Source organism: Alexandromys fortis, unplaced genomic scaffold (genome assembly GCF_014885135.2).
Source record: "Alexandromys fortis isolate MF-2015 unplaced genomic scaffold, M_Fortis_MF-2015_v1.1 scaffold_27, whole genome shotgun sequence".
Lineage (NCBI taxonomy): Eukaryota > Metazoa > Chordata > Mammalia > Rodentia > Cricetidae > Alexandromys > Alexandromys fortis.
The window spans coordinates 2172775-2199028 of NW_026067952.1; the positions used below are offsets into that span (position 1 = coordinate 2172775).

Here is a 26254-nt window from a genome sequence, read left to right on the forward strand (position 1 = left end):
GGTACGCCTGTGCATTGTCTACGTAGGACCCTTAGAAATTGCCTCTCTGTCCCCGGTGACAGGGGGTAGGGATAGGGGCAGGGGGATAGGATTTCACTGTATATTCCTGGCTGGCCTTGAACTCATTGAGTTCAAGTAAACTTGCCTCTACCTCCTGAGAGCTGGATTAAAGGCCACTACACTCAGCCCTTTCTGTTCATTTTGACCATTTGTGTGTGGTTGATGTTCTGGTCCACGCATCCTTCCTGAAACCTAGGACCCAGGCTGTGCTAAGATGACCACACCCTCCAGCCCCCCATCCCTTCTGTACTCCTCTGAGTGTTGACATGTGGCTGTTCACTCAGTTGCTCAGGCGTGTGGCACAGGGGACCCTTGGCTCTGGGGCATCCTATGCAGGTTGGAGGGTGTGGAGCAGCCACTGGCTCTCTGTCTCCTCCCGAGTCAGCACCGCTACACAACCGTGACAACCCAGAATGGCACCAGGCATTATCACTGTCGTGCGTGGGCAGGTTGCCCAGGTGGAGAGCAACCATAGTTTGGGTTTATTTTTCCCTTCCAAATGAGTGGCCCCAAATTTATCCCTCCCCAAGATCCTTTTGGTCTTCAGAGATATGGATTTGGGATGTCAAGGATGATACATGGGACACTGGGACTTGTGGGGCGGGGTGGGGGTAGAAGTGGGTTAGAGGGGTCCATTTGCTCCCCAGGGTCAAACTCAGGTCATCAGGTGTGGCACCAGGTAGCCCTGTTTTCATGTGGCTTAAAGAATCATGATGCTAATTAAATTTTTAATGTATTATTTGGTATTATTATTTGGTTTTACCTCTTGCAATTTTTTTTTTTTCGAGACAGGGTTTCTCTGTGGTTTTGGAGCCCTCTTGCAAAATTTGCAAGTGGTTGGGCGGGGGGGGGGGGGGGGCGTCTGTTTGCTTTGGCTTTCAGAACCAGGATATTCAAGGGTCTGTGTTGTGTGTCTTGTGTGTGTGTATGTGACCCCTTCCCTCCTACCACACAACCCACGACCTGAGCTGTGGGGCAGTGGGCTCAGTGCCAGGCTGCTAGGCAGAGGGGGACCAGCTGCCACGGATGGCGTCTTAGGCTCCTGTGTCCTCTCTGCAGATTCGAAGGTTGAGGATCGAGATTGAGAAGCTGCAGTGGCTGCACCAGCAGGAGCTTGCCGAGATGAAGCACAACCTGGGTGAGTCCCAGGCTCCGGGAGCCACTGGCTGCTTTGAGACCGGGCCCAGATGCAAACAGCGCTACAGTCCTCAGGGATCTGGGGGAGTGGGGATCGGATCACTTGTAGGGATCTTGGCCATAAGTGCCTTTACCAACTTAGTGGCCCTTTTCTTGTCTTTTTAATTCAAGAAGAGCTCGTGAGGAATTGAGGGCAGTTCCATTTACATTCTATGTAAATGTTAATTCTGCCTGCAGTAGAAGCAGAGGATTCTTCTAGGAATGGGTGGTTTGATAGTTGCTCCATTAGCATAGTGATCAACCACATTGTTCCCTGGCAGGGTCATTCAGTGTCTCAAGACAAGTTGTGTTCAAATGCCTTTGTTATTATCTGTGCCTCAGTTTCCTCATCTGTGAAAAAGGATGCTAGAGCTTATCCTTGGGAGTATGATACTGCCTATGTTGCTCCTACACAGTAGGTGCTGTCTAAGTATTTGATTGACAGGAAAAAAATAGAGAGTGGATGAGTATCAGTTGAAATTGTTTGCCGGGCGGTGGTGGCGCATGCCTTTAATCCCAGCACTTGGGAGGCAGAGGCAGGAGGATCTCTGTGAGTTCGAGACCAGCCTGGTCTACAAGAGCTAGTTCCAGGACAGGCTCCAAAACCACAGAGAAACCCTGTCTCGAAAAACAAAAACAAAAACAAAAAAAAAAAGAAAGAAATTGTTTGAAGAGCTTGTGGAATTCCTGCAGCTTGAAGTTACTCTGGGTGACATCACTGGGGCTCCTGTTACCTACATACCGGGCAAGGCACTGACAGTGTGACAGGTCATCAGACTTGAATGATGATGTCCCAGCTGAATGACTGGCCCAGGGTCACCACACTAGATCGGGCCAGTGTGAACCTAGGTGTCTGCTGCCCAGCGTGCTGTGCTGGGTCAGGTGACGTAGCTGGTGTCCTCCTCCAGAGCTGACCATGGCGGAGATGCGGCAGAGCTTGGAGCAGGAGCGGGATAGACTCATTGGCGAGGTGAAGAAGCAGCTGGAGCTGGAGAAACAGCAGGCGGTAGATGAGACCAAGAAGAAGCAGTGGTGTGCCAACTGCAAGAAGGAGGCCATCTTTTACTGCTGCTGGAACACTAGCTACTGCGACTACCCCTGTCAGCAGGCCCACTGGCCCGAGCACATGAAGTCCTGTACCCAGTCAGGTACCAATGGGCGCCTGCCAGGGAGGCTGCGGGGTGGGCTTTTGCACGTATGCCTGCCAACGACTGTTAGCTCCAATACACAAGAGATACAGTCATGGGGTTACATGTCAGACCCGGCACGGGCTCTGCCGCCTCCAACAGCCGGCGTGGCAGAGCTTTTGACCAGGTGATCTAGCCCCAAAAGTCAGTGGTCCTGGCATCGAGAACCTCTGTTCTTTGTGGTAATAACAATCCACAGCCTTAAACAGGATGCAGTCCCAGTTCTCAGGTTAAGGAAGAAGTGTTGGTTGGCTGGGAACTGGTTTGCTGTTAGGATTGCCAGGGTAGTCATCATCGTGGATCCGCCAGGCACCGCCACCTGTCGGCATTTTTATTGGTTTTAAGTTGTATGGTTAGTTTATGGCAACGTGACTCTGGGGTATTCTCAGCCATGTTCAGCAACGTGCATTGGTGGGAGGGGCGTGGCTCCGTGTGGCTTCTTTAGATCTCTCAACTTTCTTTGTGGCATGGTGAGGTCTGTGTCTTTAATTCCTCCGCGTTTTTCTATTCACCTGGAAGCTCTGTGCCCCTCTCAAAGGATGCCAGTCTCTGACACTCTCCTCAGAAACAAGGTCGCTGGGCTGAGGCAGATCTAAGCCTAAATGAAGACCAGGGCTCCCTTGAGGAGTGGGGGTGTCACAGCCTGGCTCCTCACAAGCTTCCTTTGGTTGGAGAACAAGTTCTCCTCACTCAGCAAAATGATTTAACATCTGAATTGCTAAATATTAAAAGATGTATTTTCGAATGAAGTTGGGAACTCTGGCTTTTGGAGACCACGGCCCATGCCAGATCTCCAGGCGAGGGCTGGGAAGGATGGAACTTGGTAGGTCCGGTAAGGACCAAGCCGTGGGGTTCTCAAGTGTGGCACAGGTTTAAAGCTGGGCTCCAAGTGAACCCTGAAACCATCACACATGGCTTGAAGCATCCTCGTGAGCTCTCTTTCTCATTGGTCCCTAGCTACTGCCCCTCAGCAGGAAGCAGATGCTGAGGCGAGCACGGACACAGGAAATAAGTCATCCCAGAGCAACTCCTCCTCCAATGCACAGTCGGCCCCGCCGCCGTCAGAAACGACCAGCGCCTCCAAAGAGAAGGAGACCTCTGCAGAGAAGGGCAAGGACAGCTCGGTGAGGACCCTGCAGCAGGACCCTCTCTGTTCCTGGCGGTCTAGGCTCTTTCTGACCAGTGTGCCCTAGATTCCAATGACATGCAAGAATGTGGAAAGCCCTTCAGCTGTTCTGCAGGGTCCCTCAAAATTGAGAAGGGGCATTCTACTAAGACCTTTTGCAGAGGTGAAATCTATGCCCCTTCCGCCAGCCACCTGTCACTGTGGGGGACTAGATGTTTGGCTGATGTGACCAATAAATAAGGATCTGCTTATTTTAAACCCACTTGAGATTTAAGTGTCCCCTGTGGTCCAGCCTGACAGCACTGGACCACAGAGCCATAGCTGCTTGCTGTCCGTGGAGTATATGATAACAGTTGAATACACAGGCTTTATTTTATTTTACATCACTGCTTACACATTTAACTGTATTTCAAGAGACCAAATCATTAGATGGTCACTCAAAACCTGATTGACTTCACAGATCGTGTGTCACCTTTTAAGAGACTAACATGAAATTAAATTAAAACAAATTGGTAGCATTTTGGGCAGTATATACCTTCTTTGGACAGGTACTGGGTAGGTCTGTGAGTGGAGCTTTGGAAGCAGTCAGTGTTCTAGGAGCCCAGACAGTAGGGATAAATGGGGCATCATTCAAATGCCTTGATCTGTCCTTTTTAATCTGAGCATAAGATGTGTGGCCTTCCATCTATTCTTGTCTAGTCGCCAGGTAGAGGCCTCTTCAGGTGTCGGGTTGGGGGAGTAGTGAGCCCTCCCATGATTCCTGAGGTTCTATGGTCCCATCTTTTTGTTTGTTTGTATTTCTAGACCCTGGATCTTTCTGGCTCCAGAGAGACAACGCCCTCCTCCATTCTCTTGGGTTCCAACCAAGGCTCTGGTATGTCGCCCCTGGTGCAGATGTTGTTTTATATTTCACTTGGTCAAGTTGCGGGGGAGTCAAAGACTTGGGATCTTTTGGGGTACCTTGGATGGGTTTGGGTGGGGGTGTGGCTAGGCAAGGTGTTATCCAGGTGCCTCCTTGTGTTGGTGACCTGTGTATATTGTGTTTACTGAGAGCACCCTTCTCTGGGACACAGGGTCTAAGGTCCTCAGGCCATGTTTGATTCATGGAGATCCTCAAAGCCTTTAGTGATGAAGACGATGATGAGTAGGGCCTCCCCTGGGATCCCCTCCTAGCCGTTGTGAGCATCTTCTCTTGTGGAGTTTGAGCTACCTTTCCTTCTTGGGTGTCTTTTCCCACATTCTTCTGAGCTTGTTCCCAGAGTTTAGAGCCATGACTTCCTTCTCAACAGTTTTGGGCAAACGGAGGTTCTCTCCTGTCTTGGCTCCAAGATCTTTCAGTCTGCTGATTTTCTTTAGCTGAAAACCAAAAGTTAATGTTTTATTTCCGCCCAGTAAGTGTAGACAAAGGAAGGTTGCTCAAGGAGGTGGCTTGGAGGAGTTGGAGGAAGATATAAACTCACTAACTTCGTTGGTTTGGGTTTTGTTTTTTTTTTTTCTTTTTGAGGTAACGTTTCTTTGTGCCACCCTGGCTGTCCTAGGACTAGCTCTGTAAACCAGGGTAGCCTTGAACTCAGAGATCTGCCTGCCTCTGCCTCCTGAGTGCTGGGATTAATGGCCTGCGCTTTTTTTAAAAAAAAACTTGCACATTTGGGATATGATAGAAGTGAAGACTGCTGGTGGACAAAGCAGCCCCTCCTCCCAATATCTCCTGCAGCTCCTCCTGTTGCCGAGCTCAGAGGGCTCTGTCATCCCGCGGTGTCATTAACATCAAAATCATCGTGATCCTCCTGCCTCAGCCTCCTGGGTGCTGGGGTAATGGGCCTGTACCGCCTTGCCTGCCCTGAGTTCTGCTCTTCACAAAGACAAACTGGACGGTGTTCTAGCTGTTTGGTGTCTTAGTATGGAACACTTTTAAAGTCGTGTTTGAAGAGGTGCCTTAATGGATCTTCTACTTTTTAGTGGTGATGGTTAAAATAAAGTGAAATTAAAAGGAGTCATGGTGGCTCACGCCTCTAATCCCAGCACTCAGGAGGCAGAAGCAGACAGATAATCTGTGAGGTCGAGGCCAGCCTGGTCTACAGAGTGAAGCTGTCTCAAATATAAACACACAAATAAGCCCATTGAATTAAGATAAAGAGGATTGGAGTTGGGACTCTGAGGTGCTGTGAGGGGGTTAGAACCGTGAAGTGAAAGGGGTGACCTTGGGGCCCAGCTGGGGATCTGCTAGAGGATTCCTCCCCCGAGTGTCCTATGCTCTGCTTTCGAGGCCAGGGCAGCCACAGTTTTTCGCAGGAGGCTGTGGGCTCCTTGACAGCTGTGCCAAGTCACAGACCAAACAGAGCCACGTGCATTGTTGGGAATTGAACTCAAAACCGCTAGAAGAACCGTCAGTGCTCTTAACCTCTGAGCCACCTCAGCAGACTCTGCTCCTCACTCTTGACACATCAGTTAGTGCCAGCTCTAGGTCCTGGAGTTGCTGCCGAACACGTATCTTGGAGGAGGGAGGAAGGAAGTGGTCCTGAGCTGTGTGTCTTCCATCTGGCCTCAGTGTGGGCATGGAGGGGTCTGTTGGGACGGAGATGTTAGGAGGTGCACTGGCTTCCCTAGTAGGTGGACATGGGTTTCTGTTTGTCCTTTAGACTTGATGGCCTTTTGGGTAGTATTGGGGATTGAGTTCAGGGTCTCATGCATGCTGGGCAAACCATGGAGACAAATCTCAGCAGCAGTTTGTACTCAAAGAGTTTTAAGCAGAATGTCCTTGAATGTGAGCACAGAGACTAGACTAGAGCTGGAAAGTGTCTTCTACCCCGCTCCACTGCCGCGCTGGCCCTTTGGGACTTCTGCAGACCGGCATTCTGGCCTGTCTTTAGACTTTATCTGTGGGCTTCCTCTCCCGCTTCCTGATTTCTGAGATCATTGCTGTCTGTGGCCCTACCATCCCTGGCTGGGTGAGCCTACCTACTCCCAGTCTCAGAAGAGGCCGTCTTTTCTTGGCCGCTCACCTTCTTCCTATCACTCCATCACGTCCATGCTGGCTACCCTGCTGGTACCCAGACTGAGAGCAGGCACACTTGGCTGTCCTTTCTCACCTCCGAGTGTGAGAAGTTGCCATCGCACGGTTCCGTTTGCAGTGACTGTGATGTCACTCACCGCCTAGGCATGTGGCCCGCTGTGGTGACACTTGCACTTCCTCCCCTTCTTTCTCTTGGCTCCACTTCCCCCTGCATCGTGGTGAGCATAGCTGCCTTCCATTTCCCCTACTAAACCCTCAGGATATTCGTTAGCGTACACGCTCCTTCCACTTGCTGAGGAGCCGAGGCTGGCCTCAAAGTCATGTTCCTCCTGCCTCGGCTCCTCCTGCCTCGGCATCCTGAGGGTTGGGATGACAGGTGTGTAGCAGTACACTTGGCTTTCCTGAGGATGTGGTTTGTGGATGTCCTTTTATTGTGGTCTAGGTTTAGTCAGCTAGTCCCTCCTGGCTGCTGTCCCCTGTTGTCCTTAGAGTGGCACGTCTTCCAGCCTCCTGTTCTTTACAGATAACCAGTCCATCCTCTGCTCTACTGTGTGGTGTCTGCCACCCTCGTGCGTCTCCACTCAGCCTCAGTTTCCCTGCTTGAATCGGGCTCTTGGCGGAGCTTACGGTTCGGAGAGTTTTGCTCTCAAAATCCAGAGAATCTGTGGCTTGCAAAATATGGGGTCGCTTTTATGTCCCTGTGTGTCTACTTCCTCCCTGCGGTGCTGTGTCCGGAGACCCTGTTTGTGGCTTGCACACATATTCAAAAGCCCCAGCCACCGGCGGGCACATCTAGTGTAGTGGCGCACGTGAAGGAACAGCTAGCCAGCTACCCCGCCAGTGACCACGGCTGTCAGCCCCTGGGGTTGTGTGGAGTTTGAGCGGTGACAGACTCTAAGGGTGCCTGTGCTCTTCTTCAGTTAGCAAGAGGTGTGACAAGCAGCCTGCCTATACCCCAACCACCACAGACCACCAGCCGCACCCCAACTACCCAGCCCAGAAGTGTAAGTATGACGCTGTCTCGGGGCAGCTGCTGCAGGGGAGTCATTCCTGGCATGCAGAAGCCTCGTCATGTGTCTGTGTGTGTCTTCGTGGGCGTGTCCTGTTCTTTGAGTCTTGTCAAAGTCTTCCTGTCTTCTGTACCTCTCACTGCCTTTGCAAGCTGCCGTAGGACAGTGTAGGGTTTGCTTTTCGGGGACTTTGTTTTGTCTTAACCGGATACCGCATCTCCACTGCCACAGTCGACCTTGTCAGCCAGCATCCTGCACCCAGGCCACTTGAGGCTCGGACCTACAGACTCTGGGATCTTGAGTTCTGTTTCTTCAGTGTGCCCGCTGATCTTGGCTCTCCCCAGAGCCGGAAGGACTTGGTGGTGTGTGACTACAGCTGTGGCAGTCCCTCCCTCAAAGACATCCTGGAAGATTATAGTGTAACTGCCCAGAGCAGGAGCTCACCTTAGAGGGCGGGTTCGAATTGCCTTTGACTGTTAGAACACTGCCCCCTTCTGGCTGAATATAAAAACAACTGGAACCTTCTCTGCACAGGCTTTGTGACAAAGTGCCGTCCCTTAGGGGCAGCAACAGCCTTCCTCACTGGCCCCCTGCCATCTTGACACTCCAAAGCTCCGGAGAGTTGGAGAATCTGGAGCTCAGTGATGGTCTAAGCAGTTAGGGTTCTTAGTGGACAGCCATTAAGGCTGTCATCGCAGCCACAGCGCTGCCCACGGATTGGGGCCATTGTCCTCTTCCTTTAGCTTCCTCTTTGCTTCCTCAGCCACTACCTAGCTTGATGCCTGTATGTCCTCAAAGCCATCCCGGGTGTCAGTTGGGGTCTGTTTCGGTCACTGCCCCCCAGCACGATCCTTACTGGGAGTCTGTGGGGGTCCGTATCCAGGTAGGCTTAGCCTTCTCATCTGGTCCTCATTTCTTCTCTTTTACCATCTCTTCCTGGTTTGAATGTGAGTCTTCTAAAATTAACTAAGAGTCCTGTGAACATCGGTAGACCATGTGCCAGGTTTTAAGAGTGCATGGGCCCTGTGGTATCATTCAGTCACTTCACAAGGGCAGGGATTCCTCGTCAGTGCGACACCACCGCTCACTAACCACTCTGGAAGCGTACCACGTACCACCCTGCTGGTCTTCCAGTTAGCCGTGGTTGAAGCCTAAAAATCAGCTGTCCCTCTGTTCTGTATACCTACAGATAAGGATATCAAGGTAGCTGTGGTGCAGCCATGGTGCTTGTACAGCTGGAGGGAGGGAGGTGGCTCCCAACTGCGGGATGAGTTGAGGGGAGGTGGGCAGGGGAATTGAGCTTGCTGTCTTTCCTCCACAGACCATTCCCGGAGCAGCAAGACCGGTTTGTGGAGCAGCAGTGAGGAGAAGCGAGGGTCAGCCCGCTCTGAGCACAGTGCAGGGACCAGCACCAAGAACCTCATGCCCAAAGAGTCTCGGGAGTCTCGGTTAGACACCTTCTGGGACTAGGGTGCATTGTGAGCCAGGATATACCTCCCTGTGGGGGGAAACAAACCCAAACAACAGGAAGCAACAGAAACTGGAGAACAGCCACCTTTCAAATTCCCAACACTCAGGCTCTGCCCGTGGGCTTGGCTGCAGGGCAGCGACTTGACTCCATCCCAGCATGGGCCTTGGCTGGGACTGCTGGACCTCGTGAGCCCAACACTTTAGGTGTAAGTAGGTACACTTTGTGACGTCACTGACCTAGCCTACCTTCCTTTTTCATATCTATACTGACCTTAACTTATAAGAAAAAAAAGAAAAACAAGTTATATATAAAAGAAATCTACAATGAAAAGAATGTTTTGCTAATCCAGAGGGCTGGCTAGTTAGCTCTCTGGTGTCACTGTGGTGGCAGGGCTGGGCCCAGGAATGGCTATTCTCACACAGGTCCTCCTCCTTGGATACCCAGGGGTTGGAGGGGGGGTAGCCACTGTCGCTCTGCAGCACACCGCGGTCGGGGCTCTCAGGCTGTGCTGTCCTGGACCCGCCACACCAAGCCATCGGCCCCTCGCAGACCCTACAAGACGATGTTATGAAACACAAGCTCGCTGGGCTCGAAGGACACAGAGAGAAGCGTGTGTGTTTGTGATTTCAGCTATGGTTCCCCAAGGGGCAAAGCAGCCTGCTGTGTATGCAAGGTCCCCATGAGCAGTCCCTGCTCCATTGTGGATGCAGACGGCATTCACGTGGGGATGCCCCTTCTCGCTGCCAAGCGCTTTCCATAAACACTCACACAGGTTTGTGAGGAGATAACACGTCTCATAGCAAGGACCCAAAAGCAAGGTGCACGGTGAGGAGATGTGAGCCCGCGGATGGAGCATGTATGTATTATTTATATGCTGGAGTTCTACGTTTTTATGTAAGCATGAAACACAGGCAGTGTGAGAGAAAGCCAGGACCAGTCATGCTGTCCCGTTAACGCTACGTCTGCTGTAGGTTCCCATTTTGTATGTTGTGTAAAACGAGCATCGATCGAAGCAACAGGCGATGTGTGTATATGAGAAAAATTAATTGTATATCATTCCAGTACATTCCGTTGTACATTTTAGTCTTCGTTTACTTTCTCTTCATTGTTGCTAAGAGAACGCAAGCTGTGCATCGTCCAGCTAGTTTACCCCACTAGAGAAGAAAGGAAGAAATGCCGGAGGAGAGCAGGAGAGAAAGAACATTCGTGAATTGCAGTTGTCAAAAAACAAAACAAAAAAAACAATCTAGCCTAGCTGGCCTTATTTGGGAAGCGTAACTGCTTTTAGCATATGGGAGTATTTTTTCACATTTTCTTTGTATAAAATTTGTATTAAACTTAAATATCTTTTTTGATGATGGTGTTTCTTCATGACTGAGCCAGTGGTCTCTCGCGGTTACAATCTTTTGGGTTCTCCTCAATGTCCCAGTTTTTTCAGATTCTTCACCTTTCTTTTTTTTTTTAAATTAAACTTTTGACAAAACAGTTTGATTGTGACAGTCTCCCATGGGTCAGGGTGTGGCTGTGCCAGCTTTGAATGGCCAAGCACAAGTGGAAGGTTCCCCTGAGGTCCTGGGCACCCTACTGGAGTGGCCTGGGGAGGAACTTTCTTCCCCACTAGGGTAGCTGCATTCTTCCTGAGGCAGAGGGCTGGACCACCAGGCTCTGGGAGTGATCTCCAGGGCCAGGCTGGGAGCAAGCGGTCCATCAGCCTTTGGTTCTAGGCCAGATGGTCCCTATTGGAAGGCTGAAGTTTCCTGTGGTTTTCTGTGTAGGAGCTGTATCTGTGGCCTGGGGCACATGTGTGCACACACGGTGCCTGTGTGTGCATGTATGCGCAGATGCTCAGTTGTGTGTCCCAATGGGGTGTGAGTTCTGAAGGGGAGGGTTGATGCTGTTCCCCCCCCCGTATCCTCAGGTGTTAAAGGGTTGTTGAGGGGCACCTTCAGAAAACAGCTTCTGGCCCCTTCTCTCCTTGCTCCTTATTCCCCATTCCTCAAGCCTTCCACAGAGGAAAAGACTTGAAGAACTGACTTGCCTACTCCTGGGTAGAAAAATGGTGGTTTTTTTTAATATGAAATTTAGGGCCGGGACTAGGGCTCAATTGGAAGGGTGCTTGCCTAGCGCGCACAAGGCCATGAGTTTGCGCCCCCAGCACTCCATAAAACTAGGGGTGGTAGCACATGCCTGCAATCCCAGTGCTTGGGAGGGGCAGGCAGGAGAACCACAACATCAAAGTCACCCTTGGCTAGGTAATGAGTTCGAGACCAGCCTGAACTACATGGGACCCTGTCTCAAATAAAAGTGAATTAATGAATGATGTGGATCTTGATTTTTATCATTTATTCAACTCCCAAGTGCAGTCACATGCCTTCTGCTTGAAGATTTGAAGGGGTTCGTGTATAAAGACCCTTCCAGCCACCCTGCTTGTCCAGTGTCCTCGGGTGTCCCTCAGTGTCACGGAGCACTTGACACACCTTCGGTCCCCTGGTTTCACTTCGGATGAAAGGCCCTCATTCTTTTACTCTATCATGTGGACAGTTGTCACTGTCTGTCCCGAGTTGCAGCCCAGAGGGCCAGTGTGTGGCAGGTAGGTGGGGACACAGCTGCAGGCTTCTTGTGACCTGGGAGTGGGCAGAGGGTGTTTGAGGTGCCGTGGACCCTGTGTGTCACAGTGCTTCTTATTGGAGCAACATCCTGGTTAAGATTTTCAGGTGCCCAGTCTCTGAATCTGAGCATGAGAAACAGTCATGAAGGGCTGAATGCACAGTGGCCACAAACCTTCCTTCCTGTTAGCAAGGGGCAGAGGTTAGCTAGCCAAACTGTGGTTAGTGCAATCCAGTGCTCTCGCCACCTGGTGGCCGTGTGCAGAACTGCAGCCCACAGACTGGGGACAGAAAAGTGGGTGGAAAGAGTTCATTCCAGCTCTGCAGTTTGTCAAGCCAAGCATGGAGCACACAGTAATGACCGAAATATGATTGGTCTGTCCCCAGAGAAATAGCATCCTCACTGGAAACAAATCAACCACATATATCACGTTCTAGGTGGCTCCAATTGTTGGAATCATGCCCGATGATGGCACATTTTTTTTTTTTTTATTTTATGTGTGAGTGCTCTGTCTGCATGTATGCCTGCAATCCAGAAGACATCAGATCCCATTACAGATGGTTGTGAGTCACTGTGTGGTTGCTTGGAATTGAACTCGGGACCTCTGGAAGAAGAGACAGTGCTTTTAACCACTGAGTCGCCTCTCCAGCCCCCTCACCTGGACATCTCTTATAACAATTATTTGCTATATGTGTGTTTGTGTGTGTGACTGCCCTAGTGTGCATGCAGAGGTAACGGGACAACTTTTTTTTCACATGGAAAGAAACATCCTCTTTCCATGTGATCCCAGAGGCTGAACCCAGGTCATCAAGTTTGGCCACAAGTACCTTTACACAGTGATCCATCAGTTCCTGGTCCCTCAGGCAACAATTTTTTTTTCTTTTGTTTTTGTTTTGTTTTTCTAGAAAGGGTTTCTCTTGTGTTGCTGGCCTTGAACTCACAGAGATCTGCTGGCCTCTGCCTCACGAGTGCTGGGATTAAAGGTGTGCTTTATTATGCCTGGTTCAGAGTTTTGAAGTAAATATGCTAAGCTTTCTATATAATGGGATCAATTTTTGGAAAAAAGAAAAAGGAGTAGAGTAATGGGACTTATGTGTTCTGTGAGGCAGTGTGCGGCTCTGCAGCTCTCCAGCATGTGGGGCCGCAGGAACCCAAGCTGCTTCAGCCCTTAGCTTCCTTGGCACAGCCAGGGAAGAGCTGCAACCACAAACCCACTTCTAACACTTATTAAACACCTCTGTATGCCAGCCACAGGGCTGAGCTCTTGACACATCCCCTCTGGAGAGGAATGACAGTTTGAGGCTGAGGTGGATCTTGGGGCAAAGTGAGCTCCGGTTCCCACTGTGGGAGAGACTTCAACTCTCAAGCCTCAGTGTCCTCAGCTCTCAAATGGGGTGACGGGAGCCCCTGTTTCCCAGAAGCATGCGTAGTCCTGTTTCCCAGAAGCATGCATAGTCCTACATGAGCAGCAGTTTTTAAACTGCCTAGCTATCCTCCATGGTAGAAGTGCGTGTGTGCTGCAGCCAGGCGTGCAGGGGCGTGCCTCAGGCAAGAGATCGAGGCAGGAGGATTGCTTGAGCCCCGGAGTTCAAGTCAGCCCAAGCAACACATGGAGATCCCCAGCTCTGAAGGAAAGAGTGAGGGAGAACGGCACAGTCCATTGTTGAACACGAGCCTGGCAGTGGTGGCGCACGCCTTTAATCCCAGCACTGGGAGATAGGTGGATCTCTGTGAGTTCGAGGCCAGCCTGGTCTACAAAAGCTAGTTCCAGGACAGACTCCAAAGCTACAGAGAGACCTTGTCTCAAACAAAAAAACATCATTGAACATGAATGGCACTCATACTTAAGTACAGGATGTCACATCTACCTCCTGTGACTGACAAGAAGGGACCCGAGGAGGGGGCTCATTTTGGCTCAGTTTGAGGAGGGATGCAATCCACAGGGTGGCGAAGAATGGCGGCGGGAATGTGAGGTGGCTGGTCAGGAAACAGAGAGCAGGTGGAAAGTGAAGCTCATGGCCGACCCCTTTCCTCCCCGGAGGCCCCACTTTAAGCTTCTGCATCTCCCAACCTTCCAGTCGGGGCCACACGGTCCTCGTTTTCCAGCCTCACTGTTGAATCAGTATCACAGACTGTCATTTGGGAGACACTGGTTTTGAACAAGCCATGGCGGATAAAATCAAAGGACTTTAAATTTACAAGAAGCAAACTGAGGCTCAGGTGCCATGGCCGCCACTGACCTCACAACTGGGAGGTCCAACCTAGACTCCCATGCCGGGCCTTCTGCTCATCTGAACAGCCGCTGTTCACAGGCTAATATTCTCTATCTCTCCTCTCTTTCTCCCCCTCTTCTTTTGTCCCTCCCTCCCCCCTTCCTGTCTCCCTTCCTCTCCCCCCTTTCCCTCTCTTCCTCTGTCTCCCTATCTCTCTCTCCCTCACACCCCCTTTCCCCTCACCGTGACTAGAATACTCAGCCTTCTGTCAGAAGAGGCTTAGTGCCCATTTCTCACCACAGGCGCTGAATTTTGGTCTTTGGTCCCAGTCTTGAGACAAGGACTCAGTCTGTAGCTTAGTTTGGCCTCAAACACAGGACAGGCCTGTGCCACCATCCCTGGTCTAACGTGGATGTTTAGAGCCAGTGTCTGATCGAAGCTGACTTAACCACCATTCGAGAATGAGCCTCCAGGTGCGGTGGTGCACGTGGGAACACTTGGGAGGTGGAGGCAGGAGGATCAGGACTTCAAGGCCAGCCTCTGCAGCGTGGCAAGTTGGAGGTCAGAGACTGTCTCAGGGAACCAACACCAAAACAAACCTCCCAAACAAAAATAAAATAAATAGCATTTCTCGGAACAATCTAAACACGATGACCAATTTTACCGTGGAAAAGAAGAGTCCACGTTTAAGTTGGTGTTGCTGTAGGCCCACCATTCCTGTTGTCTCCAGAGGCAGCGTGTCTGAGACGGGGCCACTGACAAAGGCGCCCTTCTGTTAACTCTTGGGTAGTGCGGCTCTGTGACTGCAAAATCCTGTCAAGGCCAGGTTCATTCTACTGCTGGCGCCTAGGCCCATAGCTAAGCTAGGCCAGTTTGTGGTCACACTGCCGCCTGGTGGTCACTGGTGAGCATAGCACCGCTGGGGCTGACTGCCTTGTGGAAAGTGATTTATTCTATCATCATCAAACAACCTATAAATTTTATCTATTTGTTTGTCTTTCTGTCTGTCTGTCTACCTATATATCTGACATCACTTAACCTATAAATTTATCTGCCATCTTTCTAATTCTTTTTTTTTTTTTTTTTTTTTTAGACACGGTCTCGCTAAGTAGTCAGGTTGACCTTGAACTCATGCCCCTCCCTCCCCACCGCCCAGGTAAAGCACACTTGGCAGGTCCAGATCTTATTCAAGGCTGCATCTTAGTCAGGATACACTACGGGTTCAAGCCACCACGTGACTGTACCTGGGGACATTCCACAGGAAGGAAGCTAAGCACCAAGGGGACATTCTAATAGAGCCCATGTGCACCAGGCCCAGAGACAGAAACCAGTGCAGTGGAGGTGTGGAGCCGAGGGGGCAGGAGCAGGCAGGCCTTTCGGACTCTTCTGTTTTGATCCGTGTGACGTAACTACCTCAATGGAGTCATGTAAAGACATCATGATGGTGAGATTTGAGATCTGTGCCATAAAGTTTATGTTGCTCATAAAATGAAAAACCTAATAACAAAACTTGAAATCCAGGAAGGAGCCCTGTGACCAGGCCACAATATCCCCTTCAAAGCCGGGTGTGTGGAAAGCATCAGTTAGACCACACAGTGGTCTATATCCTCCCAGGTCTTTTCACGAGATTTAAAATAAGATCCCCAATCCAAGGCCAACTGGGCTCCACATAGCCTCTGCTTTAGCCTTGGCCCCCAGCACTTCCCTAAGGTTCCTTTGTCCTATCCGCTCCTCTTCCTCACTTTCCTGTCTTCACTCCTTTCCTTAGAAGGATTTCTCTGGTCCCCATCCTGTCTGAGCCCAAATGTCATCTGCCTAGTGGTGAACAACCAGTCCACAGATTCCTTATTCTGCATCATCTACAGCATGCGATCCCAGTGCCTGCTTCTAGCCTGCCACCCCAGACTGGCAAGGCTTTGAGAGCTCAGAGCCATGTTTTGTATTACAAGCTAAAATCTCTTGAGTCAGGTATGGTGGCCCATGTCTGTGATCCCAGCCCTCCTGCTGAGGCAGGATTGCCAGGAGTTCAAGACCAGTCTGAATTACATAGTGAGGCCCTATTTTATTTATTTATTTATTTATTTATTTATTTATTTATTTATTTATTTTGGTTTTTCGAGACAGGGTTTCTCTGTGGTTTTGGAGCCTGTCCTGGAACTAGCTCTTGTAGACCAGGCTGGTCTCAAACTCACAGAGATCCGCCTGCCTCTGCCTCCCAAGTGCTGGGATTGAAGGCGTGCGCCACCACCGCCCGGCAAGATTTATTTATTTATTTTGTATACAGCATTCTGCATGCCTGTATGCCAAAAGAGGGCACCAGATCTCATTATAGGTACCTGGGAGGCACCATGTAGTTGCTGGGAATTGAACTCATGATCTCTGGAAGAATAGCTAGTGCTCTTAACCTCTGGGCCATCTCTCCAGCCCTTATCCATTATTTCTAACCATTAATCCAGCCATTGTTCCTCTGTTCACTTCATCACCCAACCGCTCATCAGCTCCCCACAACCTTCTGTTCATCCATGCGCCCAGGATCTATCCAGCCTTCCAGCTTGGCACTCAGCAGAGGTACCTATCCATCCATTCGTCTTTGTATTCCAGCGGCTCAAGTGCATGTACCCGCTCCTGACCCTTCCGCTTAACCATCCAACGGCCATGACCCACCTGACCACTCACCCAGCCATCTCCAGCTCCACGGCCACTTAGGGATAAATACCGAGAAGTGTGCTGTTAGGCGATTGTCATCACGTGACCACGACGGTGCCCTGGTTTGCTTTCTGCTGCTGGGTGAAAGCACTGACCAAAAGCAACGCAAGGAAGGAAAGGATTTTTTCAGCTCACACTTCCAGGTCACGGTCCATCAGCGAGAGAAGTCAAGGCGGGGGCGTAGACGCAGGAACTGAAGTGGAGACCACGGCGGAACTCAGCTTACTGGCTTGCTCAGCTGCCTGTCTTATATAGTCCAGGCCCACCTGCCTAGGGATGGCACCTCCCATAGTGGGCAGGGCCCTCCTACTCAATTAGCAATTAAGAAAAGGCCTTGCAGGACTCGCCCACAGGCCTTTTTGATCAGGCCAATTCTTCCTTTCCAGGTGACTAGGTTTGTATCAAGTTGACAGTTGAAGCTATGCCATATGGCAGGCGATCCTACGAGACCACTGTTGCGCATGCCTTCCTTTGTCTACCGAAATATTCTGTAATGCAACGTAGAGTCTAATCAGGAAGTGCCTACCACACTTGCTGACAGCCTTCTGGTGACAATCCTCTAGTTCCGAGGCTCCCATGACAAAGTCCATCTCCTTTAGTGTGGCTCCAGGGATCCTGGATTTTCCTTCACGAAGGAGCCCATGTGTCAGTCAGATGGACTTGGTCCTGCGCAGCAACATGCTCACAGTGTCCTCAGCACCTCTCTGATGTCCTTCCTGCCCCGGACACTGGCTTATTAACCTATATCCTGTCCTCATCAAAGCCAAGGCCCATGACGAGAGAGATGGATTTGGCGTTACTATAGAACATTTGGCAGCTCACTACCCTTTCCCTAGGTTGTTTGGTAATAGCTCACCATTACTGAGGGCTTCTTTGGGGGACCAGCCCCTCAGCTGTCTGTTTTTGAGCAAATCCAGCCAGGAGAACTAGAGTTCCCAGAAACGAAGTCGTTGTCTGATCAGGAGCTTCCATTAAAAGCTGACTCACAGTGTAGACCTTCAGCGGTTGCTGAGAGGTTGGAGCACTGTGGGTCCAGAGCCCAATTACAGTTTATCTTAGGCTAACTTTAGCCCCCCAAACAGCCATTTCTTGTACCCAACTGTGCCTGACCTAACATCTTTGTGAACAAGAGTTGAAACCTTTGGAATGTGTTGACAGACCACCGGTTCCACCAGCACGAAAGCTGAGCATCAGACAGCAGGAGGCCGGCAGGAGAGGTCGCCTAGCTCTGCAGCAACCCGTCCTAGCTCTGACACTCCCCCAGTGCACATTTAAAGATGTCTGAGTTTATGACCTTCTTTGTTCTGCTGTTATGAGACTTCATGAAACTGTCACCGTGCTGGGATATGGAATTTGGGGTAATCTAATGTGTACCCCTGGGCCGAGGCCACTCTCATTTGGCGGCAGAACAAACTGTCTCGTATGTCCTTTGAGGTGAGAGCTATGTGTTTTGTCTTAATGCCAACATCCCTAAATCTAGCTTCTTGGATAGAACAGGGCTCAGATTTGGTCAAGGAGATGCAGACACTGTGTGCTTTGGCTGAGGCCTCCTCCCCATGTCACTGAAAGCAATTCAGGTTCAAACTGGATTTTATTATTTTGCAACTTGAAAAGGTCAACACGTGGAAACCTAAACAACAGGTAAAAGTCACCACAATCGTCCACCTTCAAATGTAAACGTGGCTTTATTTAATGCCTTTATCCATCAGCACAGAGTACCTCTTCCTTCCCGGGGTCCCCCTTTTCCTACAAAATAAGATGGCGGCATAAGGCACGCGCGCACTGTCCACATGACATCAGGGAGGGGCTTGGAAAAATGACAAGTAAGCAAGAGGTGTCCCCACAGCCCCAGATGGCCTCCCTCACCAACGTCCATGGAATGACTGTCCCTGAAGCACAGAACTGGGAACCACCGCACAGCCAGTGTAGAACCCCAAACCAGACTAACAGCCAAGAAACCACAGCACAGGGACCAGCGGGTGACATGAGGGATGGGATCGTCCATAAATAAAAACAAGAAACCAAGATGAGCTGCCTCCGTGCCCTCCCCAGCTGACCCTCCCTCATCTGGGTCTCTGGGTTTCACAGCACAGCCTGACTCTGTCCCCAAGGGAAGAGAACACTTCTGAGAAGGCTGTGGGACGTGTCCCCTGGTGTCGGGCCCCTACCCAGAATTTGGTGTCTAGGGCTCTCATGGAGTGAGATGATGGGGCCCCGGTGGTGGGTGGCAGGCAAGGGCTGCCTCCCCTCACTGCTATAGATACTCCAGTTCCAGGGCGTGCCTCAGAGCCTCTAGGTCAGCATGGCAGGATATCCTCCAGAAGGGCATGTTGTGCTACGGCAGAAAGCGTCTGGTTAGGCATGTTCATACAAGTTGTCCAGCCAGCCTGGAGGGTCCCAGAGCACCGGCAGGCCCCATGTGCCCAGCATCCCCCAGTGAGGCCCAGCCTCTCTGCTCCCCCAGGAGCACAGCAGGTGCAAAACATCTTGAGAGGCAGCCTCTGTTTGGGTGGCAGTAGATGGGTTGGGGTGGCCCAGAGACTGGTGGTGTAGGTTTGTATCAGGCCTTGAAAGAAGAATGGGAGTTTCTGCTCTACTGGTGCCTGAGGGGGAGGGCGTCCCAAGAAGGGTATTGCTGGGCCAGTGAAGAATGTCAGCTAACTTCCTCTATGGCTTTTCAACTTGTTTCCTGAGACAGGGTTTCTCACTGAACTCAGAGCTCAGCTAGACTGGGATCCACCTTTTTTTCTTAACGCCCCCTCCCAGTGCCCAGACACACCACACATACACACACACACACACACACACACACACACACTTTTTACAAAGATATAGAAACCGTGAACTCAGGCCCTCATGTTCACGCGGCAGGAACCACCCCTTTATCTGCTGAGCCATCTCCCCAGCCCTGCGTGGTGAACTTAAAGTTTGGAAGACACACTTTGAAAAGACTTTCTTTCCATAGTGCCCGCAGCCCTTCTGGAGCCTGGGCAGCTCCCTGGTCTCTCCTCCAGCCCTGCCCTGCCTGCTGCGGCTGCACCCTTGCCTACAAATCTTCAGCTCACTTCTTTTCTCCTTGCTGCCTGCTCGGCTCACACGCTGTCTTGTCTTTGTTCATTTCTCAGTGAGGCCTGCCTTGACCGCTACCTGGGCCTGTCACCTGCCCCCTCACCCCACTAATCCCTATGTCCAGTCTCTGCTTCATGCCCCCCCCCAAGCTATTGTTATCTCCTGTCATGCATGTTGCATGCACTTTGGGTCCTCAGTCTGTGTGCTGGCTGAGTGGTGGGTAGCATACAGTAGGTGCTCAGTCTGTGTGTTGGCTGAGTAGTGGGTAGCATACAGTAGGTGCTCAGCTAATACAGCCCTCATACTGGCTGCAGCATCAGAGGCCATCGTTCTGTGACAAGAGGGGACAAGGGCAATTGGAGGAAGAAGATGGCAGCTGTGGGCCCTAGGTCAGGGGACCTAGCTGTGCTGGGAGGAACAGGACCTCAGTCATTCTGTCAGGGAGAGAATAGCAGGGGGCCTCCTGGGCCATGCTTCTTCTCTTTCCCTGAGGGACCCTAAACACATTTGCATTTCCTTGGGATCTGTTAAATGGCAGTGAGGGGAGAAAGCAGGTCCCAGAATTAAGCTTAGGGACATTAACTAGGAGCTTGCCTGGCCTTGGGGTGGGGGTGGCAGCTCTCTGGGGTGCTGTTGACAGGGCCAGATCCAGGGTCCGGGCAGCTGTTTCTTTTCCAAAAAGGCCCCTGTGCTCTGCTGGAGGCTGAGATCACAGATGTGGGATTGTCTTTTTCATTAGCCTAATGCTGCCTTTATTAGCTGGGAAGCGTTCTTGGAACCTGCCGCCCCTGAGCACGAAATAAAACGCCCGCACGTGCGTTGGCCCTGCTGATCCACAGTGTCCCTGGGGTCCAGAACCGGGCCAGGATGCCAGGGGCAGTGGCCAGGGCCATAAGGGGGATTTGTGGGAGGAAATTACTCAGGACGGATCTGCAAGAGTGAGCCGCCTCGGAGAGCGGAGCCCGCGTGTGTGTGTGTGTGTGTGTGTGTGTGTGTGTGTGTGTGTGTGTGTGTGTGTGTGTGCGCGCGCGCGTGCGTGCGCGCTGCAGGCATGCCGCCCAAGGCCGCAGGTACCTTCTTGGCTCCTTGCTCTTCTTCTACCCCGTCACCTATCACGATGTAGACAGCTTTGCGGCCAAATCTCTGCATGATTCTCTCGAAGCAGCTCTCCTTGCCTGCGCGGAGTGGAGAGGAAGAGAGGAGATCAGAGCTCCGAGTTCCCACAAAGGGTGAAACAGTGTAGGTGGCAGCTATCCAGGACAGCCACTGCCACCCTGTCTTCTGTCCTACAGCAAGCTCAACACTGCCATTAGCTTCACTGGAAGGCGGCCAACTCCAGCCACCCAGAGAATCTGAGCAGCTTGTCCCAGGAAGAGCCTGAGCAGGGTAGAAGGCAGGTTCCCGTCTATGACGCTGCTGTTTGGGCCTTGGCAACGTACACTAACAAAGAACCCGCTGTCCTGCCCCCTTTAGTCGCTATTATTGCAAACCCAAAATGTACAATAGCAAAGATGTTTATATTGTTGCCAAGTGTGTGGTGGGACAGGCTTGCCATTTCAGCTACTGAAAGGCTGAGGCAGAAAAAACGTAAGTTTAAAGCCGGCCCCCGGTACTAGGGTGTTGAAGGCCAGAGTAGTCAACTTAGTTAGCCCCTATCTCAAAATAAAAAATAAAGCTAGGAGGACTGGGGATGTAGCTCAGTGGTAGAACTTTTGCCTAGAGTGAGCAAGGCACTGAGTTCAATTGTCAGAGCCACGGAAAATAATCATGTTGTTTGCCCACAGTGAAAAGTTAAAAAGAAAGGAAAATGAAGTCAGGTGATGGTGGCGCACGGCTTTAATCCCAGCACTCTGGAGGCAGAGGCAGGTGGATCTCTGTGAGTTTGAGGCCAGCCTGGTCTATGGTCTGCAAGAGCTAGTTCCAGGAAAGGCTCCAAAACCAAAAGAAACCCTATCTTGAAAAAAAAAAAACAAACAAATAAACAAAAAAAGGCGCAACGACTTAGCTGGTAAGAATGCTTGCTGTGTAAGTATGAGGACCCGAGTTCAGATCCCAGCACCCATGTAACAAACCAGGCATTGTCCTTTACATACCCACGCATGCACACTCATGCCATGCCCACATATGTGCATGCTGACGGGATTGCTGGCTTGCTGGCTGCCAGCAATATAGCCTAAATAAATAAAAAACAAATGAGCCCAAGGCCCAGGTTCAGGGAGACACCTGATTAAAAAACGGAGTTGGAAGGAAAGTGATAGAGGAGGCTCTCTGATGCCCTCTGGCCTCTGCATACACAGGCATGTGTACGTCCATGCACACATACATGTGTACATACAACACACAAAATGCATCATACACACACACAAAATAAAAGAACGCAATTTAAAAATAAATAAATAAAACCATCTCAACTAACTAGATTTTGTGTGTATGTGTGGTGTATGCATGTATGTTCGGGTGGGTGTGCATAGGTGCTCTTGCCCATGTGGGTGCTGTGGAGGCCAGAGGTCAATGTCCACTGTCTTCCAGATCTCTGTCCACCTTAGTTTTTTGAGAGAGGGTCTCTCACTGAACTTGGAGCTCTTCAATTCATCTAGGCTGGCTGGCTGTGCCTGCTCAGTGCTGGGGTTACAAGCATGTAAGCTATGCCTAGTTTGTTTTGTTTTTTGTGTGTGTGCTTTTGTTTGGTTTTCTTGAGACAAGGTCTTACTATGTAACCTTGACAGGCCTAGAACTCACTGTGTAGACTAGGCTGTCCTCAGACTCACAGGGATCCACGTGCCTCTGCTTCCTGAGTGTTGGGATCAAAGTCTTGTGCTACCATGTCCAGCGCTTTTTCGGGTGGTCACTGGGCATCTGAACTTGGGTCCTCATGCTACCCACTAGGCCTTCTCCCCAGACCTAGGTTTGTTATCTTTTCATAATTTATTATTTTTATTTTCTATGTGCATTAGTGTTTTGCCTGCATGTATGTCTGTGTGAGGTGTCAGATCCCCTGTAATTGGAATAACAGATAGTGGTGAGCTGTCATGTCGGTGCTGGGAATTGAACTCTAGAAGAGGGGCCTGTACTCTTAACTGCTCAGCCATCTCTCCAACCTTAGGTTTATTTTTTTTCAGTCCTGTGCATTTGGAATATAAGAATTAAAAAGTGAGCCTCCTCATAAGAAAAAGAAAGTCACCACCATTCCTGGATTTGTCGAGGAACTCAACTCAGCAAGGGGCTGAGAGCAAACAGGGCTCTGTCTGATTCTTGTCTCTCCAGACCCGTGCTCAGAGGTCAGCTCCATTGTTGGAGGGTCTGAGGGTTGTTTGAGGCCTGAGCCCTACTCGCTGGGGAGAGTTCCTTCCGTGCCCGACCCCAGCCCCTCCTACCTGTCTTGGTAGCACTGTAGATGTTCTCAATGGGGAATACGGAGCCCAGGCCGTACAGCAGGACCTTGGCCAGGGCTGGGATCAGTTGCGTAGTGGTGACCAGCACATTGACACAGTTGGGTCTGGGGAACAAAGGCAACTTTGTGTCAGACCCAAAGGCACTACCAGGCCATTCCTGAAGCCACAGGTGAGTTATAACAGGATCTAGGGGCAGGGTATCATCTGGCTGGGCTGCCTTCAGGTAAGGTAAGTGCCCAGGGACACTGTCACTGCTTCTGGCCTGAGGCTGCCTGACCTTGGTGTGCAGTGGGGTGGTGCCTTCTTCATTCATTCATTTATATGATTTTGAGACAGGATCTCCCTGTGTAGCTCTGGCTGGTCCAGAACTGGCTCTGTAAACCAGGCTGACCTCGAACTCACAGAGATCTGTCTGCTTCTGCCTCCTGAGTGCTGGGATTGAAGGTGTGCCTCAGTTTCCTTCCCTTCCTTAGAAGCAAGAATCTATTTTAAGAGCTGCAAGTTCATTGGTTACAAGGCTCCAGGCCATGGGACACAGAACAGATGTGGGTCTGTCTGGACAGGTGAGGGCTGACTTCCACAGAATAGCAGAGTTCTGAGCCTGAGGTAAGCGGTTTCAGCTACTCCCAGCAGGTGTCCACTGGGCCTTGAAGAGTTAAGTTCTGGCGCACCCTGGGAAAACAGCAATTGAGAGTTGGGAAGGCCCCTCCACATGTCCTGCCAGGCTAGGGAATGGAGATGTCACCACTGTGCACGGGGGAGGGGTGGCCACTTGCCGGGAGTTGATGAGGTTGAGGGCCTTCAGGGAGTGGGTGAGCCAGAGGTCAGTCAGGGCCTCCAGCTCGGCGCGCAGCTGCAGCCACGTCTCTCTTTTGGGAGCGCCTATCAAGCCTGCAGTAAAGGGAATAAAGAGGACGTTCTCATGTTAGAAAAAACTCAGGGGTGGGGGGAGAGTGGTGGAGCTCAAATCATTCACGGTCAACTCAATTTCACCAATCTTCTTCATCCTCAGAACATCTGCTATTTATCCATCCAACTATCTGCCCAGCCACCCAGCCACCATCTAACCCACCCAACCACCCACCTATCCATCCACCCACCCGCCTACCACCCATCCATCCAACCACCCACCCACCTACCTTTCCATCTATCTACCCATCTAACCCACCCACCCACCCATCCATCCATCTACCCACCCACCCATCCACCCACCCACCCATCCATCTACCCACCCACCCATCCATCTATCTACCCATCTCACCCACCCACCCATCTGCCCACCCATCCATCTGACCCACCCACCCACCTATCCTCCCTGCCCACCCACCTTCCCGCCCCAATTCATGCAATATTTCGAGATTGTCTTCTATGTGCTTGGTATTGTGACAAGCTCCGAATGTATGGAGCTGAAGGCTGGAACCATTATGATGGACACAAAGACAGAGCAGAAGACGCTAACGACTAACTCAACTGGGCTCTTACTATGCACAGAGCACGGGTTTTTTAGTGTGACCTCCTTCCTCTCAGCCTCACAGAAGCCCCAGAGGGGGGCACCAATTGCGTTCTGTCTTTTAGATGCAGAACCAAGCCCTGCAAAGGGTTGACACATTTGCTTAGCACAGGAAGAAAGAACGAAGGTAGTTCTGGCCGCTGCCTCTGGAGCCCTACCTGGATGTTTCTGAACTGTCTTTCTCAGCCAGGCTTTCAGATGAAGTCCAGAGTCTCTGGATGATCCTGTTGGAGCAGCCAGCCTCACGTTCCCGCCAGGGCTCTAGTGTCTTTCTCTTCTAGCCTCAGGGTTCATTCTCAGTCACACACACTAGGTGTGTGCCTACCTCAGGACCTTTGCATGCTCCATTACAGATCCCCACTACTGTTTTCTTTTTGTCCTCCTCATCTTTTACCCAGCTAAGTCCTCTACCAACATCTCAGGTTAAGTCCCGCCTGTGTATCCTCGCTCAAGTCCTCGACCTCTTCCCAGGGCTTTGCGCTAGGATTTAAAAGTCCATGTGTTTGAGGTCTGTTTAGCCTCTGGGCTGTCTGCTCCCACAAGACAGGTCCAGGGGGGAACTCGTGGGATACCATAGGGCCATCCTGGGTGACAGGGTGACGGACACATGCTTGGTGCTGAGCCTGTCTGTGCTGGGGCACAGTGCTGCCCTGTATCCTGAGACAGCCCGGTTCATGCATTTGTAAATAGTTTAATTGTGGTGACTGCTCCAGAGACAGTCCTTGGTCCTCAAACTACCTGACTTGGAGGGACCATGACCTGCCCTGAGTGGCAGCCTTGGTAGGCGGTGGGAGTGGACCAGGAATCTGTATTCTTCTAGGAGCAGATATAGTCTGCCATTAAGTGGCTTTGGTAGTGTTAAGAGGACTCCATGGGGACTGAGTGTTCTGGGACAAGGTGTGACATCAAGGAAGCTGGGAGTGGTTGGGAGACATTTGTAACCATATTTGGGAGGCCAAGGCAGAAGGACGCTGTGAGATCAAGGCTATCCTGGCTACACAGAAAGGCTATGCATCAAAAGCCAGCAAAGACTAGGGCGATGGCTCAGTAGTTAGCGTGCTTCCCCCGTGCATGCTTGTGAACCCGAGTCCAGATGCCCAGCATCATATAAAAAGTACCAGCCTGTAATCCCAGTGATTAGAGGCTGGGACAAGAGGGCCCCTGGGGCTTGCTGGCCAGCTTGCCCAGCCTAATTGCAAGCCTAGGCTCTGTGAGAGACCCTGTCTCAAAAAGTAAGGTGGGGAGTGATTGAGGAAGACAATAGACACCAGCTTCCACGTGCACATACACATTACGTACCTGCATGCACTTATGTACACATCCATGAATACAGTGTGTGTGAGCACGCACACACACACACACACACACACACACACACACACACACACAAGCCAGAGAGCCCACTGGTATTCTTGTAGTCATCCAGAATCTTCCAAAATCTTCCTGGTCCACAGCAGGGTCCAGGAGCACCTAGCTCAGTCTTCTGTATACTCCCCCATGTCCTCCGTCCGGCTGGTCACTCACCACCCACGTTGTTGCGGTAGGTGTTGTACATTTCCTTCACCCGGCGGTAGCGGAAGGCGAGTTTCCTCATCCAGTCCACGCCGCCATGCACACCTGTACCCAGGCACAAGCTGGCCCCCGGTGCCGTGCTGTGGAAACCATCAGTGGAGAAGTTGTATGTGCTGGAGAGACAGGAGAGGGGTGGCATTAG

General features: G+C 51.1%; 2 protein-coding genes across 17 annotated transcripts in view; one reads left to right on the forward strand and one right to left on the reverse strand.

Moving 5' to 3' along the window:
- Zmynd8 (zinc finger MYND-type containing 8) overlaps positions 1–10398 on the forward strand; it is a 105511-nt gene extending 95113 nt beyond the window's left edge. For all 13 annotated transcript variants that reach the window (XM_050150788.1, XM_050150798.1, XM_050150795.1 and 10 more), the window contains 6 exons: positions 1120–1198; positions 2145–2384; positions 3381–3547; positions 4354–4423; positions 7483–7566; positions 8894–10398. In XM_050150788.1, the coding sequence (XP_050006745.1) occupies positions 1120–1198; positions 2145–2384; positions 3381–3547; positions 4354–4423; positions 7483–7566; positions 8894–9042 (789 nt within the window). In that variant the 3' untranslated portion in view covers positions 9043–10398. The remainder of the gene's footprint in view (positions 1–1119; positions 1199–2144; positions 2385–3380; positions 3548–4353; positions 4424–7482; positions 7567–8893) is intronic.
- A 7833-nt stretch (positions 10399–18231) lies between these two features.
- The window catches only part of Eya2 (EYA transcriptional coactivator and phosphatase 2), a 145733-nt gene continuing 137710 nt past the window's right edge, over positions 18232–26254 (reverse strand). For all 4 annotated transcript variants that reach the window (XM_050151219.1, XM_050151221.1, XM_050151220.1 and 1 more), the window contains 5 exons: positions 26065–26225; positions 23807–23921; positions 23013–23134; positions 20713–20813; positions 18232–18904 (listed from right to left, as the gene is read on the reverse strand). In XM_050151219.1, the coding sequence (XP_050007176.1) occupies positions 18824–18904; positions 20713–20813; positions 23013–23134; positions 23807–23921; positions 26065–26225 (580 nt within the window). In that variant the 3' untranslated portion in view covers positions 18232–18823. The remainder of the gene's footprint in view (positions 18905–20712; positions 20814–23012; positions 23135–23806; positions 23922–26064; positions 26226–26254) is intronic.